Source organism: Phyllostomus hastatus, unplaced genomic scaffold, assembly GCF_019186645.2.
Source record: "Phyllostomus hastatus isolate PE091 unplaced genomic scaffold, TTU_PhHast_1.1 phas_scaffold_216, whole genome shotgun sequence".
Classification (NCBI taxonomy): Eukaryota; Metazoa; Chordata; class Mammalia; order Chiroptera; family Phyllostomidae; genus Phyllostomus; species Phyllostomus hastatus.
This window is the reverse complement of record NW_025334018.1, coordinates 2,791,123-2,806,462: the sequence shown is the minus strand read 5'-3', so window position 1 is coordinate 2,806,462 and position 15,340 is coordinate 2,791,123. Positions and strand designations below refer to the sequence as shown.

The window sequence follows — 15,340 nt, the reverse complement described above, 5'->3', positions numbered from 1 at the left end:
GAAGAGCTAACAGTCAAGAAAGGTTCTGGACGTTTAGGGCAGTATGTAGTGAGAACACAGAGGGAGATAAGAAGTGAAAGCAAAGGTGCCCAAGAGAGGACAGATATCACCTTGGGAACAGGACCCACAACCCTCACCACCCAGGAGTCTCAGCACTTGAGCCCAAAGACCTGCGTTTACCCAGCTGATGAGAAAAGGGACAAAGGAGTCAGTGTGGCATTTGTTTTTATTAGAAAACCCATTTAGTAAGCGCTTCCCTAAGCCAGAGACTAGGTAACCTCCAGGAGTCCCACAGCCTTCATTTTATCTTCTATCCTCTTCGGGGAGGGTAGAGCAGGAGATGGGGGTGGTGTCATGCAGTCTCTGAACGCACCCTCCCGCACCCGAGGGCTCACACCGCCAGCAGCACACCGCAGGGCGCCTCAGTGGCACACCAGAGGGCCCTCTAGGCTCAAGGCATTCTTGTTTGTATGGCTTCGAGAGGAAACCAAGGAGGCTCTCCTTGGCTCCTAGGCCTAGTCCGTCACTCTGGTTGAGAGCAGGGCAGGATCCAGAAGGTGGCCCAGGGCTCAGGGAGGCAACTGCATCTGAGATACCCTCTGGAGTCCGGAAAGCACCTGGATTTCTTGGGAAGGGAGAGCTGTGAAAACCCCACTCAGTTCTTCTTGGTTTTGGGAGTGTCATATTTCCTCTTGCTGGAGTACCACAGCAGCAGGGGGACCCCGATGGAGGGGAGGGTCATGACCCCAAAGGCTGCCCAGTCCAGCTGCAGAAGACAACAAAGGCCTTGCTTAGAAACTTGGAGTAGGGCACAGGAGAGGACCAGGAGGGCGGGTTCCAATGAGAAAGGCAGCAGCCCACCTCAGTATCTGGCAAAACCTTGACAGGAAGGCTCCTCTCTGACCATGCCTGATAGAGAACGTCTCTCTGAAGACAAACCTATCTTTCAAACTGAGACCAAAGCCTCACCTGACCCAACCCAGACTGGAAGAGATGCTTTGCTCTCCCAGACAATATCTAAGGGAGAGGGCCAGGTCTCACCCTGACAGGCACGCCTCCTGTGATCTAACCCCAATTTCACCTCCAGCTCCTCTTCCTCCTCCCCCTGCCTCAGTCTACCCTCCAGGCTCATTAGAGAACTCACCATCCCTGGACAGCACCACGTTTTTCTCACTCTGAGCTGCTCCCTCTTCCTACAATGTCCATCCTTCCTAGTCTCCTGATTTGTTACACATCACCTCCTCCGGAAAGCCCTCCCCAACTCTGGGAGACCAGGTTCATGTTCCTGCTGCACATTCCCCCAGCACCTTGTGGGCTGCACTCTGTCCCGGCGCTCTTCCCCACTGACGTGTTCTGAGTCACTAGCAGCCCCTAAGATCTTTAATGGAAGGGACTGTCTCTTGGTCACCATTCTTTCTCAAAGCAAAGTACCAAACTGAGCACATAATTAGGAACTTCATAATTACTGAATGAATGAATGAGTAAATGAATTTCCTCATTCAGTACTTTACGCAAATCTTCAAAAATTCTCTCTTGGACTAGACCACAGCAAAGTCCCCGCGTCACCTTCCCCTCGCCCCACGACTCTTGAACTCAAACAGATGTTCTTTTTAAACCTCCCCACAGGCCGGGACTCCAAGACAGGGCTCTACTCAAAGCTGAGGAGAGGGAAAAAGCAGTGTTTTTCTGGCAACTGTGATCTCATTACCAAAAATCTCTAATCATAGTTAAATCAGGATATCTGATGGCTGTATCAGACACCAAAAAACAGGTATGGCAAGAACCAACCAATTAAACAAATCTTCTAAGGAGACTAAGAGGTCCCGGAACCAAAGGGCGCTCTGATCCCAAACAACACTGCACAGCTTACAAAGTGCGGTGAGAATCGCCGATCGAACTCCCGCTGAGCCAGGATTCCGCCCTGTCCAGGCGCACTGGTGAAGCCGACCTGAGGAGCATAAAAGAAGCGCATTAAGGCAAGTCCCACACTTTCTCATCTGAGAAACGGTAGTTCCAACCAACCCAGTTCTCAGCATTAGATTCTGAGAGCTTCAAGAGGAGGAAAAGCTTTTAAACTAAAGAGAACTGGACGAGTCTTACTGTGTTGTAAAGAGGAGTAAATTAGGAGCCAGGAGCCTCGAGAAACACATGATGAACATTTGGTAAACATGTCAGGCCCAGTATGCAGCTCAACTTCAAACCAAATCCTTCTTAGTCTCAGACTCTGGGAAGAGCTGCTCACCGCCCCTGGCCCCTCTGCAGGGCCAAGCACATAATGGAATGACAGGCCCCTGGCAATCATTTCCTCAACCCTCCAGTGGAAACACACTTCTAAACTGAGTGCCATGAGGCTCAAATGAAAGGAGGAAGATTCTGAAAAGTACTGAGCCCTACCCAAATGTACATTACTAGAAGGGGCTGTACGGTCCACATTCCTCCGTCTTAGAGAGGAGGCCCAGACTTTGGAGCACACTGCAAACAACTCTGTGCTAAAGTGGCAGCTGAGCCTTTGGTTTTGTGTGTTTTAACCCATCAAATACCCTGCAGAACCACAGAGCACTAAAGCTGGTTCCTTTTTTTTTTTCCAATTACAATTTACATTCAACATTATTAGTTTCAGGTGTGCAGCATAGTGATTAGACAATCATATACTTTATGCTTTGCAGTGTTTCTCCTGATATTTCCAGTATCCACCTGGCTCCATACCTAGTTATATTCCCTGTAACTAGGGAATAGTTAACTTTACATCCCCATGACTTTTTTTTAATTAAAAAAAAATTTTTTTTAGAGGGGAAGGAAGAGAAACATCAATGTGTGGTTGCCTCTTTCATGCGCCCCCTACTGGAGACCTGGCCCACTACCCAGTCATGTGCCCTGACTGGGAATGAACCGGTGACCCTTTGGCTCCAAGGCCAACATTCAATCCACTGAGCCACACAAGCCAGGGCCCCATGACTATTTCTAAAGTTGGTTCTGAAAGGAGAAGTGACACGAGATGTGGAAATGTAAAAGGATTATAAAAATATGGTTCCACATGGCTTATAAAAAAATAAAATCCAGAAACTGCACTGAAATGTTAGAGAATCCCAGATTTCTTCTAGCTCTCTGGATGACTCTGTTCAAAGTCCCCTCCCACCCTGACTGCTGCGGCGCAGCGGGTTTGGAGCCATCCGCGAACCGAAAGGTCACCGATTGATTTCTGGTCACATGCCTGGGTTGCAGGCCAGGTTCCCAGCTAGGGGAGTAAGAGAGGCAACCAATCAATCTCTTCTCTTACATCGGTGTTTCTCTCCCTCTTTTTCTCCTTCCCTTCCCCTCTCTCTAAAAATAAATAAAATCTTTTTTAAAAAGTCCCTTTCCTACCGTGGACTCACTAAGTAGCCTGTAGCCATCTGTATGGCTGTGTTGGGCCTTTACAAATTCATGACCTAAGCTCTTGGAGGGCTGGGACAGTGTCTTAATCTTGGTATTCCCTGGAGTCTGGCGCATTGCAGGTGCTCAATAAACACCTGCTGACCTTCACACCAGTCACAGGTGGTTTACTACTGTGTTTCTATTACACATGGAAAACAGAGAAATCTAAGATGAAGTCTCTGGCTTCAAGGAATTTACATTAAATTAGAAGGTGAGAATGGGGGAAAAGAATTACACATGAGAAAGAGAACTACTAAAGACAGTAAATAATTAAATGTTCAAGTGGCATACAACATAAGAGCTACAGAAGTTTAGTTGCATTAGCTGAATGTTTACTGAAAGAATGCATAGGACAGAGCAATGTGAATTGTAAGAGCAGAAGACATAAACAAGGACTTGTAGCGCAAAGCTAGGTCTTGAGAAGGCTTCAGATAAGGGAGCAGAGGACTTCAAACAGAGAGCAAAGGCAGGGTGGGAAGAAGAGCACTGAGAGAGCAGGGAGTGCAGGAGGGGGCCCTGCCTCACCGGGACGGAGGGTCTTCGTGGGGTGAGCGGGAGAGAAAGCCGCAGAGGCAGAGGCAGCTGGACTACTGGAAGCTATGCAATGAGAGGCAGTAAAGCTTGGCCTTGACGCAATGAGGAGGAGGGTTTGAAGCAAGGGAAAGACACAGAAACAGTGAAGATAGGGAACAATCTGACAACACAGGAGATGAGCTGGAAGGGCAAGGACAGCCGTAAACTGGGCAGTAAGTGGCACACTCCAGATTATAAGCTAAGCAAAAGGAAGGAAGCAGAAGGGAATGCTAGAGTATTCCCTTCCCATCCATTTCAACTGCTTTATTTTGGAACTTTACAATTTGAAACATACTTCCTAAGGACAATACCCCAAGTTTCTGGTCCTTATATTTCTCAGAATTTAGTGGCTGCTTTGAAAATTTTCTGCAAGAATTTTCAAAGGCAAATCTGAGCGCTCCCAGCTAAGCATCTGAGCAACTCACCACCACGGGCCCATCCTCCTGGGCCAGGTAAGTAACAGTGGCCGAGGTGAAGTTGAAATAACCAGCCTTGAGAGGGCGCAGGACAACAGTGTGGGAGACGTTGCTAGCACTGGCCCAAGAGTTAAGGAAGGGAGAAAGATAAAGCTAAAGTTGTAACAACCTTTCAACTCGTAAACTCAACGCACCATTCACACATAAAAAGTTGCCAACATGTGGTGATTTCATATTGCAATACTCTGTAAGAATGATAAACATACACATTTTTGTAACTCTAAAGTGTGTGTTATAATATGATGCCTTTTTAGCTAAGTTTTAAGTTCATAATGTAGTCAGTATCAAGGTTTTTGAAGTAAACCTTCAAACCAGTATATGTTATGGATAAAAAATTGGTCACTTAATTAAGCTCACAAAAAATCTTTCATTGACTATAACTGAAGGAAATTCTTGAAAGTACAAAATAAAAATAAACAAACAAAAAACCACAAAGAGAACACCTACCCTCATCAGAAAATCTAAACATACTTTAAATCACAAGGGAAAAAAGTCTAATTCAAAACACTCAGGACATAACTGGTGGATGAGAGTAAGAGACTTGCTGATTAAAAAAAGTCTTAAAAGGTCACCAGGTCCTCCACGTTAGCACCCAACGGAATTTCTTTTCAAAGCACCTTATTCATCTTTGCCAGAGCACTAACATCTATTTGCCGTGTATAATGTGCACTTTTTGGCCCAAAATTTTGAGGGAAAAATAAGGGTGCGCATTATACATGGGTAGGTGTCTGAAATACCTTGTATCTGTTCTTGTGTTTTCTAATTATTTGTTACATAAAATTTCTTGTAACATAATATGTTCAAAAATAAATGCTAAAATTCTTTTATAATACAAAAAAACACACACAAGTATCTAATATAAATAAATAAATAATTGTATTGAGAAGTTAAAAGTTTTTTTCCTGAAAGTTTGGGCCAAAAATATGGGTGCACATCATACATGGCAAAATATGGTATGTGTCTACATCTTCCCAACAGAGTGTGTTTGAGGGCCTTCTAACCTGTCCAGAGCCTCAGGTCTGCTCTAAATCACACTCCCGCAACTGTCACCAGCACCTCTTGCCCCATGTCCCCCAGTGAGGCAGAAAAATGGCCATGCCATTTGTTTGAAGTGACCCTGCTGCTCTGCTGTCAATGTCCCCTCCCCCACCACCAGTCTTCGTCACCCAGTGTCAGGAGGATACGGGGCAATCCGGTCCCATTTGACATTGAGCATCCCAGAGACAATGCCAAAGTCTTCTGGAGGGAAGGAATCATCAGATAATTCCACATCTAATGCAGCACTAGAAAACAGAGGCAAGGAGAAAGGTTAGTAAGTCATGGAGATGAAACTGAAAGCAACCAGCAATCCAATCTGCCTGCCTGTCCTAAAAATTCAGAACTACAAAGACAGACATGAGTCACACAGATAGTAAATTAGGTTGTTGCACTGAAGAATCTAGGTCAAGGACTAGATTCTCTGGCTTAGAAGCACCAAAATACTTAAGTATTTGGAAAGAAATGGGCCCAAACCCATCCTTGCTTGAATTTCCCCGTGTGTATGTTAGGGGTAGGGGGAGAGGAGCAAGACACATATGGAAAATTTAATTAAAGGCAACAAAAATGTGTACAGGCTAATGAAACAAAGGCAGCTGAAACTTTAAATGCTGAGGATCCTAAACAAGGACCATACATTTTATGCCTTCTCATCTTCCTCTCCCTGTTTCATATTCTTGCTTCTTCCCCACCCTAAAACTCTCCCAACCCGAAAAAGTGGAAGGCAGTTTTCTGAAACTTGGGTAAGAATGACCTCCTCTTCCAAAATCAGGTCCGGCCATATGCTCATTTACTTATGATATCTGTCGCCGGAGATCTCTCGAAGATAAGCCACTACCAGTCCCTGTTCTCAGCTGGAAAACCCAAGAGGCCTGAAGAGTGCCCAGCCTGCAGCCCCAGAGCCTCCCACCTGGAGCCAACATTGTAGATGTTGTACTGCAAAGTCAGGTCTCTCCCTTCCACGGCGTATCTGTTCAGCAGTGATTTGGAGGCCAAAAGCCTGGCTCCTTCCTCTGCTTGAGTGACAGCAAAGAGAGCCACCATAAATGCCAGCAGCCTCATCTGTGAAGAAAGACGCAAAGTGAGCGCTCAACCCGAGCGTGTAAAATCACCAAAATCTCCTGAGAGTCCTCCCTGACAAAGTCTAACAAAGCTCTTTGTTCTTATCAAAGCAACAGCCCCTTGCACAGAGTAGTCCATAAGCCACTGGACTATATGCGAGACTCTATGACCCGGCAAGCCCTCGGAAGCTCGGTCTAAACACCAGCACATCCGCTACTCTTTCTACCAGGGCACCGGGGCGCTTCCCCAACTGGTAGGGTCTTCTGAGATGACACCACGTGGCTAGAATAGGGCTTTCCTTGGGGTGCTCTATTTCTGCCCATTTCAGACCTGCAGCAGCCTCCAGCTTTGCTTTACACGAGTCCCCCTCGGCTGCTGCCTTCCAGAACATGGCCCTCTCCTCCACCACCCACCTACACCGGGACCCCACCGCGCGCTCGCGGGGTCCTCCCCTACGCCCCTGCATCCCACCCTCCATCCTTCCCTTTGGGTCCCATTCTCTGCGTCCCCACATCCCTTCGTGGGTCCCTCCAGGGGCTCAGTCCGCTCTGCCACCTCCCCACTCTCGCCAAGATTACACGTCCGCCCGCCGCGCGCCCTCTCCCCCGCCTCGGCCGGAGCTACCCTCAGTCGCTGGGTGACCTGTGGAGATGAGACTCTCCCCTCTTCTGCTCGCACTCCTAAACCCACTGGACTCACCGTGAACATCCTAAAAGCCTTTCTCCTATGGGGCGGGGTGGGGGCTGGGTGGCGGGGCGGGGTGGGGGGGTGGGGGGGGACAACAAAACCGGAAGAGAGCGTCAGCATCCAAAAGCCCGGAAATAAGCTGTGGCCAGAAACCTTAGTGCTCCGCCCGATGCCTTCTGGGAGTTGTAGTTCTAGGACAAGCCCCACCTTTCCCTTCGTAGTGCCCGCTGGCCTCGGAGATGCGAGGCACTTAAGACAGGCTTGTCTGCACAGCGCTCCAACGCTTTCATTATTCTGCCCTCTTCAGTGTCTTTTCAAGCTGTCTTGCCCTTACCTTTTGTGACCAGCGCCTCACCAGGTGCTTTGCGGAATTGCCACACCAAGAGATTTTGATTGTATATCTAGATTGTATCGTATATCTATATTGTAGAGTGTACTGTAGATCTAGGAATTAGAGAAAAGCTATTTCTCTCAGGGTTACCATTATTCTTTCTGTTTCCAGGCAAGACACTTAGTCATCCCCTACAGCCACTAAGTCACCAAGCCCTTGGAGATGCCAAAAAAGTTAATCCTTTATTCTCCATTCCCACTATAACCTTTTTAGTTCATACTTGTAACTGTATGCAGTAGCCTCCCTATCTGAGATCTCTCCCTGCACTTTCAGACAAACTTCCCCAAACAGCATTTTGAACAACAGACTCCAGGTGCAAAGGTTGGACTGTGTATTTAGGAAGTCATCAATTCAAATTCCAGTTCTGTCACTTGCTGATTAGGTAACCTCGAGGCAAGCATTACTTGTATGAAGCCTTGGTTCCCAAATATTTAAAATGAGATAATTATAATACTCTCAAAATCTTGGAGGATCACATAAGATAATGTATGTAAAATTCTCAGCATATTGTCTGGCACATGTACGTGCTCAGTAAATGATAACTCTCAATATTACTGTTTCTGTACTCTAGTGTAGCTTCTCTTCATTCAGTCTGCATCTATTGAGCACCTGATTTGTGCTCCGCACTATTCTCAGCACTGAGGATTTAGTAATGAGCAGGGCAGATAAGGCTTCTGCTTTCTGGGGGCTTATGTTCTTGTGCAATAATGCTCATGGCCTATATTTGTTTTTGGATCTTCCTCCATCCCCCACCTCTCAGACTAGAGCTTCCTGAGGACGGGTTGTCTGTTTTCTTTTTTAAAAGATTTCATTTATATATTTTTAGAGAGAGGAGAAAGGAGAGGGATCGAAAGAGAGGGATCGAAACGTTAACGTGTGGTTGCCTCTCTCGCGCCCCACACTGGGGACTTGGTCCGCAATCCTGGCATGTGCCCTCACTGGGAATCAAACCAGAGACTCTTTGGTTCACAGGCCAGCACTCAATCCACTGAACCACACTGGCCAGGGCAGGTTGTCTGTTTTCCATTGCTTAGTGTCATGCCTGAGCACGCAGGAGGTACTCCAGGTGTGAAAAATAACTTCTCTACTTGCAACCACCAATCTGCTCTTTTTCAACCCTCTGTGTGTGGCTTTCTTGAAATGCCTTTGTTTCCCTATGCAAATCCCATCCATCCCCATCCCAAACGTGTAGCCTTCCTTGGCTTTGCCAGACAACATTGCTCTTTTATAGCACTGCAGCTTAGTGTGTTTGGTGGTGGTGGTGGTTGTTGTTGTTGTTGTTGTTGTTTCATTGTTTCTGGCCTGAAAAATCTACCTTGACGATGAGGTGCTATTTCTCTAGAGTACATTTACCCAGGCCCTACAACCAGGTGCTGAGCACACGGGAGGTGCTCAAGAAACACCTGATGGCAGAAATTTTCATTAGTTTCCAAGGCATTGTTTTCCAAGCAATCCTCCAGTACTGGAAAAATGTGAAGTGTGGGTGTTCTTGGTTCTCAAAAGCAGCTGCGTCAGGAAGGAATCTGTTTTCAGCACGCACAGTCTGGACACCCTATAAGATAGCCGCTGTGGATTTAGAAATGTCCTCATCCTTACCATACCCATTTATATGTCGACTCTCCTGCCTCCACCCCATCCATTTGAGGCACTTGCTCATTTACTGATACACTGTACATTCATTTTCTGAGTGCCGACTATGTGTCAAGCACTGCAAGAGTCACTGTGGGAGATAAAAGATATGGTGTCTGTCCTCCAGCAGTTTAGAACCTAGTGACCCCTCAAACAAACAAACAAACAAACAAACATTCAGTTGCTTCCATTGTCAATGGAATTCAATGCAATTCCTTTGTCCGATACTCGTCCTTCTGCTTTGGCCAAACAGACCGTTCCCTCTTGCCCGTTCTCTCATTTTCAGACTTTTGACCAGTGGACGTTATTGAAGTTCAAAAATGTTTATTAACTACATACTTTCACCAGTACTATGCTAGTTTCTGGGTAAACAAATATATATATGATGCAACACTTGACCTGGAAGAGTTTATAATCTGCTGGAACTAGGGTTGAGAGGGGGCTGTATAAGCAGATTATTTTGACACTGTCCTAAGTGATGGGAAAGAAGTTGGCGTGTGGTTTCCCAGTCTGTGGTTTGTCTTTTAATTATCTTAATGATGTCCTTTTGATAAATAAGAGGTCTTCATTTTAATTACGATGTTTTCTTAGAAAGCAGTTAGTGCTGCTTCTGAAATACTGGCTCTTGGTGCCTTGGGCAGCACACGTGAACTTCAGACATTTGGGATGGACACAAACACCCAACGAAATATGACACCTGGACCAAAGTGTAAACACTGGTGAACATTTTCACTAAAATGACCTACATCCAAGTGAGTCTGCCTAGAAAACCCCTTGGAATTAGTATAAGTTGAGTTTTTCTTTCTTTCTCTAGAACCAGAGAGAACCCAGGAGAAAGCTGTGTTAACAGACCATTTTGCCCCTGGGACCCTGGTGTATCCCACTGTGGATTGGAAAGTCTCAGACGAGGCATGGAGATACGTCATCTCTGTCTGCAGTCTCTGTGGGAACCTATTCTGACTAGAGGAGAGATACTGAGACTCAGTGGCTGAGGAAAATGTTTCTGTTGAAAGACTTCCGAAAGAATACAACTGCTTTCTGCCATCCTCAAGGGGACCCCACATCGAGAACTTGAGCAGAACTTTGTTGGCCGCACAGGGAGCTGTGAGCCGGGAGCAGAGGGCACAGAGCCGGAGGAAGGTACCAGGGTGCCCACCGTGTGTCACTAGTTTCGTGCCTTGTCCCTTTCTTTTCTTTCAATCTTTTGTTAATATTTATTTGATGCTGAATTTACTCCTGGGCCATACGTTTTTGTCTCTTCAGTTTCTCCTGGGATATCCTTTCCTTCTGTGCAATGTCCTCTTATGGTTGAGGAACAATCTGGTCTTTTTCAGGAAGGGTCGCCCCAATGTGGCAGGGAGAGCTCATGTCCGGGTTCATCCTCCCACAGGCTCTGGAAGTTCTGTGCCACATCTCAGGAGCTTTGTTCACCTGGGTGTGCTCAGTGACCAGAGAATCTATGTGGAAACCCTTAAGTTCAGCATTGCTCTCTGCATTTTAAACATGTGCAGCAAAAATTTAGCACTCTTTTTTGGGCCACTAACCCTGTGTCCAGCCCTGTTGTTTGGCTTGGGCACACCTACCACCTCCAACTCCACCGTTGTAATGACGGAATGGCACACAGTGCTTCTGTAAAGTGACATCCTTCAGATACTTGGTGACTTTTCTTAAAAAAAAAAAAAGATTCTATTTACTTACTTTAGAGAGAGGAAGAGAGGGAGATAGGGGGAGAGAAACATCAATGTGTGGTTGCCTCTCACATACCCCAAACTGGGGACCTGGCCCACAACCCAGGCATGTGCCCTGACTGGGAACTGAACTGGTGACCTTTTGGTTCTCAGGCCAGCACTCAATCCACTGAGCCACACCAGCCAGGGCAGATACTTGGTGACTTTTCAAATATGCATGCCCTTGATGGCCTGGGCAATGTCACAAGTGTTCTTACAGTGAACATGAAGGTTTGAACCTCTTGATTTGCATGATTTGGGGGGAGGTTTTTGGGTCAAGTGAATAGTGAACCATTTTTTGGAGACTATTGCTGGCCACTTTTGGGAAGAGTCATGACCTGTTTCTTAATATTTAAGATAGAGCCCTTGCTGGTGTGGCTCAGTGGATTGAGTGCCGGCCTGTGAACCAAAGGGTCACTGGTTCAATTCCCAGTCAGGGCACATGCCTGGGTTTTGGGGTGGGTTCCCAGTAGTGGGTGCTTGAGAAGCAATCACACACCGATATTTCTCTCCCTCCCCATCTCTTTAAAAATAAATAAATAAAATCTTAAAAAAAAAGAGCTCAAGCTGCCCACTGACCTCTCTTTTGGGATATGCAACAAGAAGGCAACCAAAGGAGTGTGTGGCTAAGCTGAGAAGGAAGTGACAAGCTGGTTTTTGGCCGGTGGCTAGGCAGGAACGCAGACACAGAGCCTTGCTGCCAAATCGAGGGGCCTCAGATGGACATAAGCGAGCTGGAAGGGCACTCTGTAAGTGGTAATGGATTGAATATGAACCACAATCTAGGCATGCGCCCTGGCCAGGAATTGAACTGACGACCTATAGGTTTGCAGAAGGACCCAACCCACTGAGCCACACAAGTCAGGGTGACACTTCCCTTGTTTTTGATGACCTTGAGAGTTTCGAGGAGTACTAGTTAGGTATTTTGTGGACTGTCCCTCAGTTGAGATTTGTCTGATGTTTTCTTGTGATTAGACTGGGGTCAAGGGTTTTAAACAGAAAGAGAACAGAGGTAAAATGCCATTTTCATCACATCATCTCAAGAGTACATACTATCCACATGATTCATCTCTGACCTTGATCTCCTGGCTGAGGTAGTGTCCACTCTACACTCTGCCCCTCCTTGACATACCACATGCTTGGCTTGTGCAGCCCACACTTGAGAATAGGGACTTATGCTCCACCCTCTTGAGGATAGAATATTTACATTAGTGTTTTGGAAATTTTCTGCACAAATCTGTCTCTTATCAACTATTTATTTATTTATTTATTTATTTATTCAGTTATTTATATCAGTGCAGATTAATATGAATTTATTTTATACTTTGTATTATAATCCAATTCTATACTTTATTTATTTTCTTGCTCAAATTGCCCCACCTTTGGCCACTGGGAGCTCCTTCAGTGACTCCTCTGTCCCTTGGAGATGCCCCCATCATTGTAACTTTTTTATTCTCACCTATGGGTATGTTTTCATTGCTTTTAGAGAGAGAGGAAGGGTGAGAAGAGGGGAGAGAGAAAAGCATCAGTGCCAGAGAGAAGCATCGATTGGTTGCCTCTGGGACACACCCAGACTGGGGATTGGGGATCAAACCCATGACCTTTAAGTTATGGGGTGACACTCCAACCGTCTGAGCCACACCAGCCAGGGCTGTAATCTTTTTTTTTTTTTTTAGTCACTTCCTTCCTTTCTGGCACTACAAGGTTTTCCAGCCATAGCTTGTACACTCCCTGCCCCAGTCCTAAAACCAACCATTTCTTGGAAGAGCCCTGGTTCCTCTTATTGAAGAATGACATTAGAAACCAAGATCTGAGTACTAGGTATGTTTGCTGCCACTAGATACACCTGGGCTCTCTCAGCTGACAAAGCAAGGAAATACATGGGGACTAACCCATATCTATTAATAGTCCTGCTTGTAAATATCTGTATCTGTAAAACATGAGTTCATTACCATGTTTCCACCTCCAACCCATTATTACATAGGTCATTCGAGCTTCATCCTCTGTGTACCTGTGAACTCCCACTCCAACAGTGGGACACCTGGCTCCCGCCATCCACATAGCTGTTCAACTCCAGTGTGCGTGTGTAGCGGTGTTGCAGTTGTTCACGTGGGGCAAACATCAACTAGACACATGACTGACTGTGTCAAGTAGAGTGCAGTGTTTGTGGACAGCTTCTTCTGTCTTTAGTCTTACAGTTTCCACTCATTTCCAAGTTACTCAGGTCAGAGAAGTTATTTTGTACATTTGTGTTAGATTCTCTGGCTACATTCTTCATTTCATCCTGGGATCTCCTGACTTCCTAAATGACATCTGTGTTTTTAGTTTACATACATTACATTTTACTCTTTGTATTGCAAAGTTTTATGGGTTTTGGTAAATGAAGTGTCACACACCCACTATTACAGTGTCATACAAAATAGTTTCACCCTCCTAAAAAAAAATCCTGTACTGCCCTTGCTGGTGTGGCTCAGTGGGTTGAGTGCCAGCCAGCAAGTGAATCAAAAGGTCACCGGTTCAATTCCCAGTCAGGACACAAGCCTAGATACAGACCAGGTCCTCAGTAGGGGGCACAAGAGAGGCAACCACACACTGATGTTTCTCTCCCTCTCTTTCTCCCTCCCTTCCCCTCTCTCTAAAAATAAATAAATAAAAATTTTTAAAAAATCCTGTACTTCAAGAATAAGTAACATAAATGGTAGGCAGAAAATAGACAGGGGGAGGTTAAGAATAGTATAGGAAATGTAGAAGCCAAAGGACTCATAGGTACGACCCATGGACATGAACTAAAGGGGGATGTGGGTGGGAGGGGGTGTGTAGGGTGGAGGGGAATAAAGGGGGGGAAACGGGACAATTGTAATAGCATACATAATCAATAAAATATATTAAAAAAATAAAAAATCCTATACTTATTGACATGTATTCTTTTTTGCATATAATTTTTTCAATTTTTACAAATGTATTATATTTTGACATATTATTTTCTTGTCTTTTGTTTTAAAATATTTTGTCTATTTTTTAGACAGAAGGAAAGGAAGGGAGGAAAAGAGGAAGAGAAACATCAGATTGACTGCTCCCCCAACTAGGGACCTGGTCTGCAACCCAGGCATGTGCCCTGACTGGGAATCAGACCAGTGATGCTTTGGTTTACAGGCCTTTGCTCAACCCACTGAGCCACACCAGCCAGCGTTTGTCTTGTTTTCTTTTTTTTTAAGTATATTTTATTGATTATGCTATTACAGTTGTCCTGTTTTTCTCTCCCTTTTATTCCCCTCCACCCTGCACACCCCCTCCCAGCAGCATCCCCTGACCCCAGTTAATGTCCATGGGTCGTACATGTAAGTTCTTTGCCTTCTATATTTCCTATACTATTCTTAACCTCCCCCTGTCTATTTTGTACCTACCATTTATGCTTCTTATTCCCTGTAACTTCTCCCCCATTCTCTGCCCCCTCCCTGCTGATAGCCCTCCATGTAATCTCCATTTCCGTGTTTCTGTTCCTGTTCTAGTTGTTTGCTTTGTTTTTGTTTTCTAGGTTCAGTTGTTGATATTTGTGAGTTTGTTGTCATTTTACTGTTCATAGTTTTAATTTCCTTCTTTTTCTTAGATAAGTCCCTTTAACATTTCATATAATAAGGACTTGGTGATGATGAACTCCTTTAACTGACCTTATCCAGGCAGCACTTTATCTGCCCTTCCATTCTAAATGTTAGCTTTGCTGGATAGAGTAATTTGGATGTAGGTCCTTGCCTTTTATGACTTTGAATACTTCTTTCCAGTCCCTTCCTGCCTGTGAGGTCTCTTTTGAGAAATCAGCTGACAATCTGATGGGAACTCCTTTGTAGGTAACTGTCTCCTTTTCTCTTGCTGCTTTTAAGATTCTCTCCTTAACTTTAATCTTGGCTAATGTAATTATGATGTGCCTTAGTGTGTACTTCCTTGGTTCCAACTTCTTTGGGACTCTCTGAGCTTCCTGGACTCCCTGGAAGGCTATTTCCTCTGCCAGATTGGGCAAGTTTTCCTTCATTATTTTTTCAAATAAGTTTTCAATGTCTTGCTCTTCCTCTCCTCCTTCTGGCACCCCTGTGATTCTGATGTTGAAATGTTTAAAGTTGTCCTGGAGGTTCTGCAGCCTCTTCTCATATTCTTGAATTCTTGTTTCTTCATCTATTCTGGTTAAATGTTTATTTCTTCCTTCTACTCCAAATTGTTGATTTGAGTCCCAGTTTCCTTCCCTTCACTGTTGGCTCCCTGTCTATTTTTCTTTTCTTAAAATATTTTTATTCATTTATTTTTAGAAAGAGGGGAAGGGAATGATAGGGAGAGAAACATCAATGTGTGGTTGC

The 15,340-nt window shown here is 45.2% G+C and overlaps 1 protein-coding gene and 1 pseudogene across 2 annotated transcripts; both read right to left on the bottom strand.

Annotated features, from left to right (window-relative positions):
* Nucleotides 1-208: 208 nt before the first annotated feature.
* SSR2 (signal sequence receptor subunit 2) lies at nt 209-7,313 on the bottom strand. Of its 2 annotated transcripts, none has more exons than XM_045816701.1 (6): nt 7,260-7,313; nt 6,409-6,560; nt 5,648-5,746; nt 4,413-4,521; nt 1,871-1,948; nt 209-766 (listed from the first exon to the last, which is right to left on the bottom strand). In XM_045816701.1, exons 1-6 carry the CDS (start codon nt 7,266-7,268, stop codon nt 656-658), a joined length of 558 nt encoding a protein of 185 aa, XP_045672657.1. In that variant the 5' UTR covers nt 7,269-7,313; the 3' UTR covers nt 209-655. The 2 variants fall into 2 exon arrangements, with proteins under 2 accessions (XP_045672657.1, XP_045672659.1); XM_045816703.1 differs by lacking the exon at nt 7,260-7,313 and adding an exon at nt 7,185-7,254.
* Nucleotides 7,314-10,497: 3,184 nt separating this feature from the next.
* On the bottom strand, nt 10,498-11,289 carry LOC123833489 (annotated as a pseudogene).
* Nucleotides 11,290-15,340: the final 4,051 nt, after the last annotated feature.

Excerpts from the sequence above, each read along its gene's own strand:
- SSR2 (XM_045816701.1), bottom strand. Across the intron at positions 5,747-6,408 it reads ATCTACAATGTTGGCTCCAG|TGCTGCATTAGATGTGGAAT; the intron begins GTGGGAGGCTCT and ends TCTGTTTTCTAG. Across the intron at positions 1,949-4,412 it reads AGGAGGATGGGCCCGTGGTG|GTCGGCTTCACCAGTGCGCC; the intron begins GTGAGTTGCTCA and ends TATGCTCCTCAG.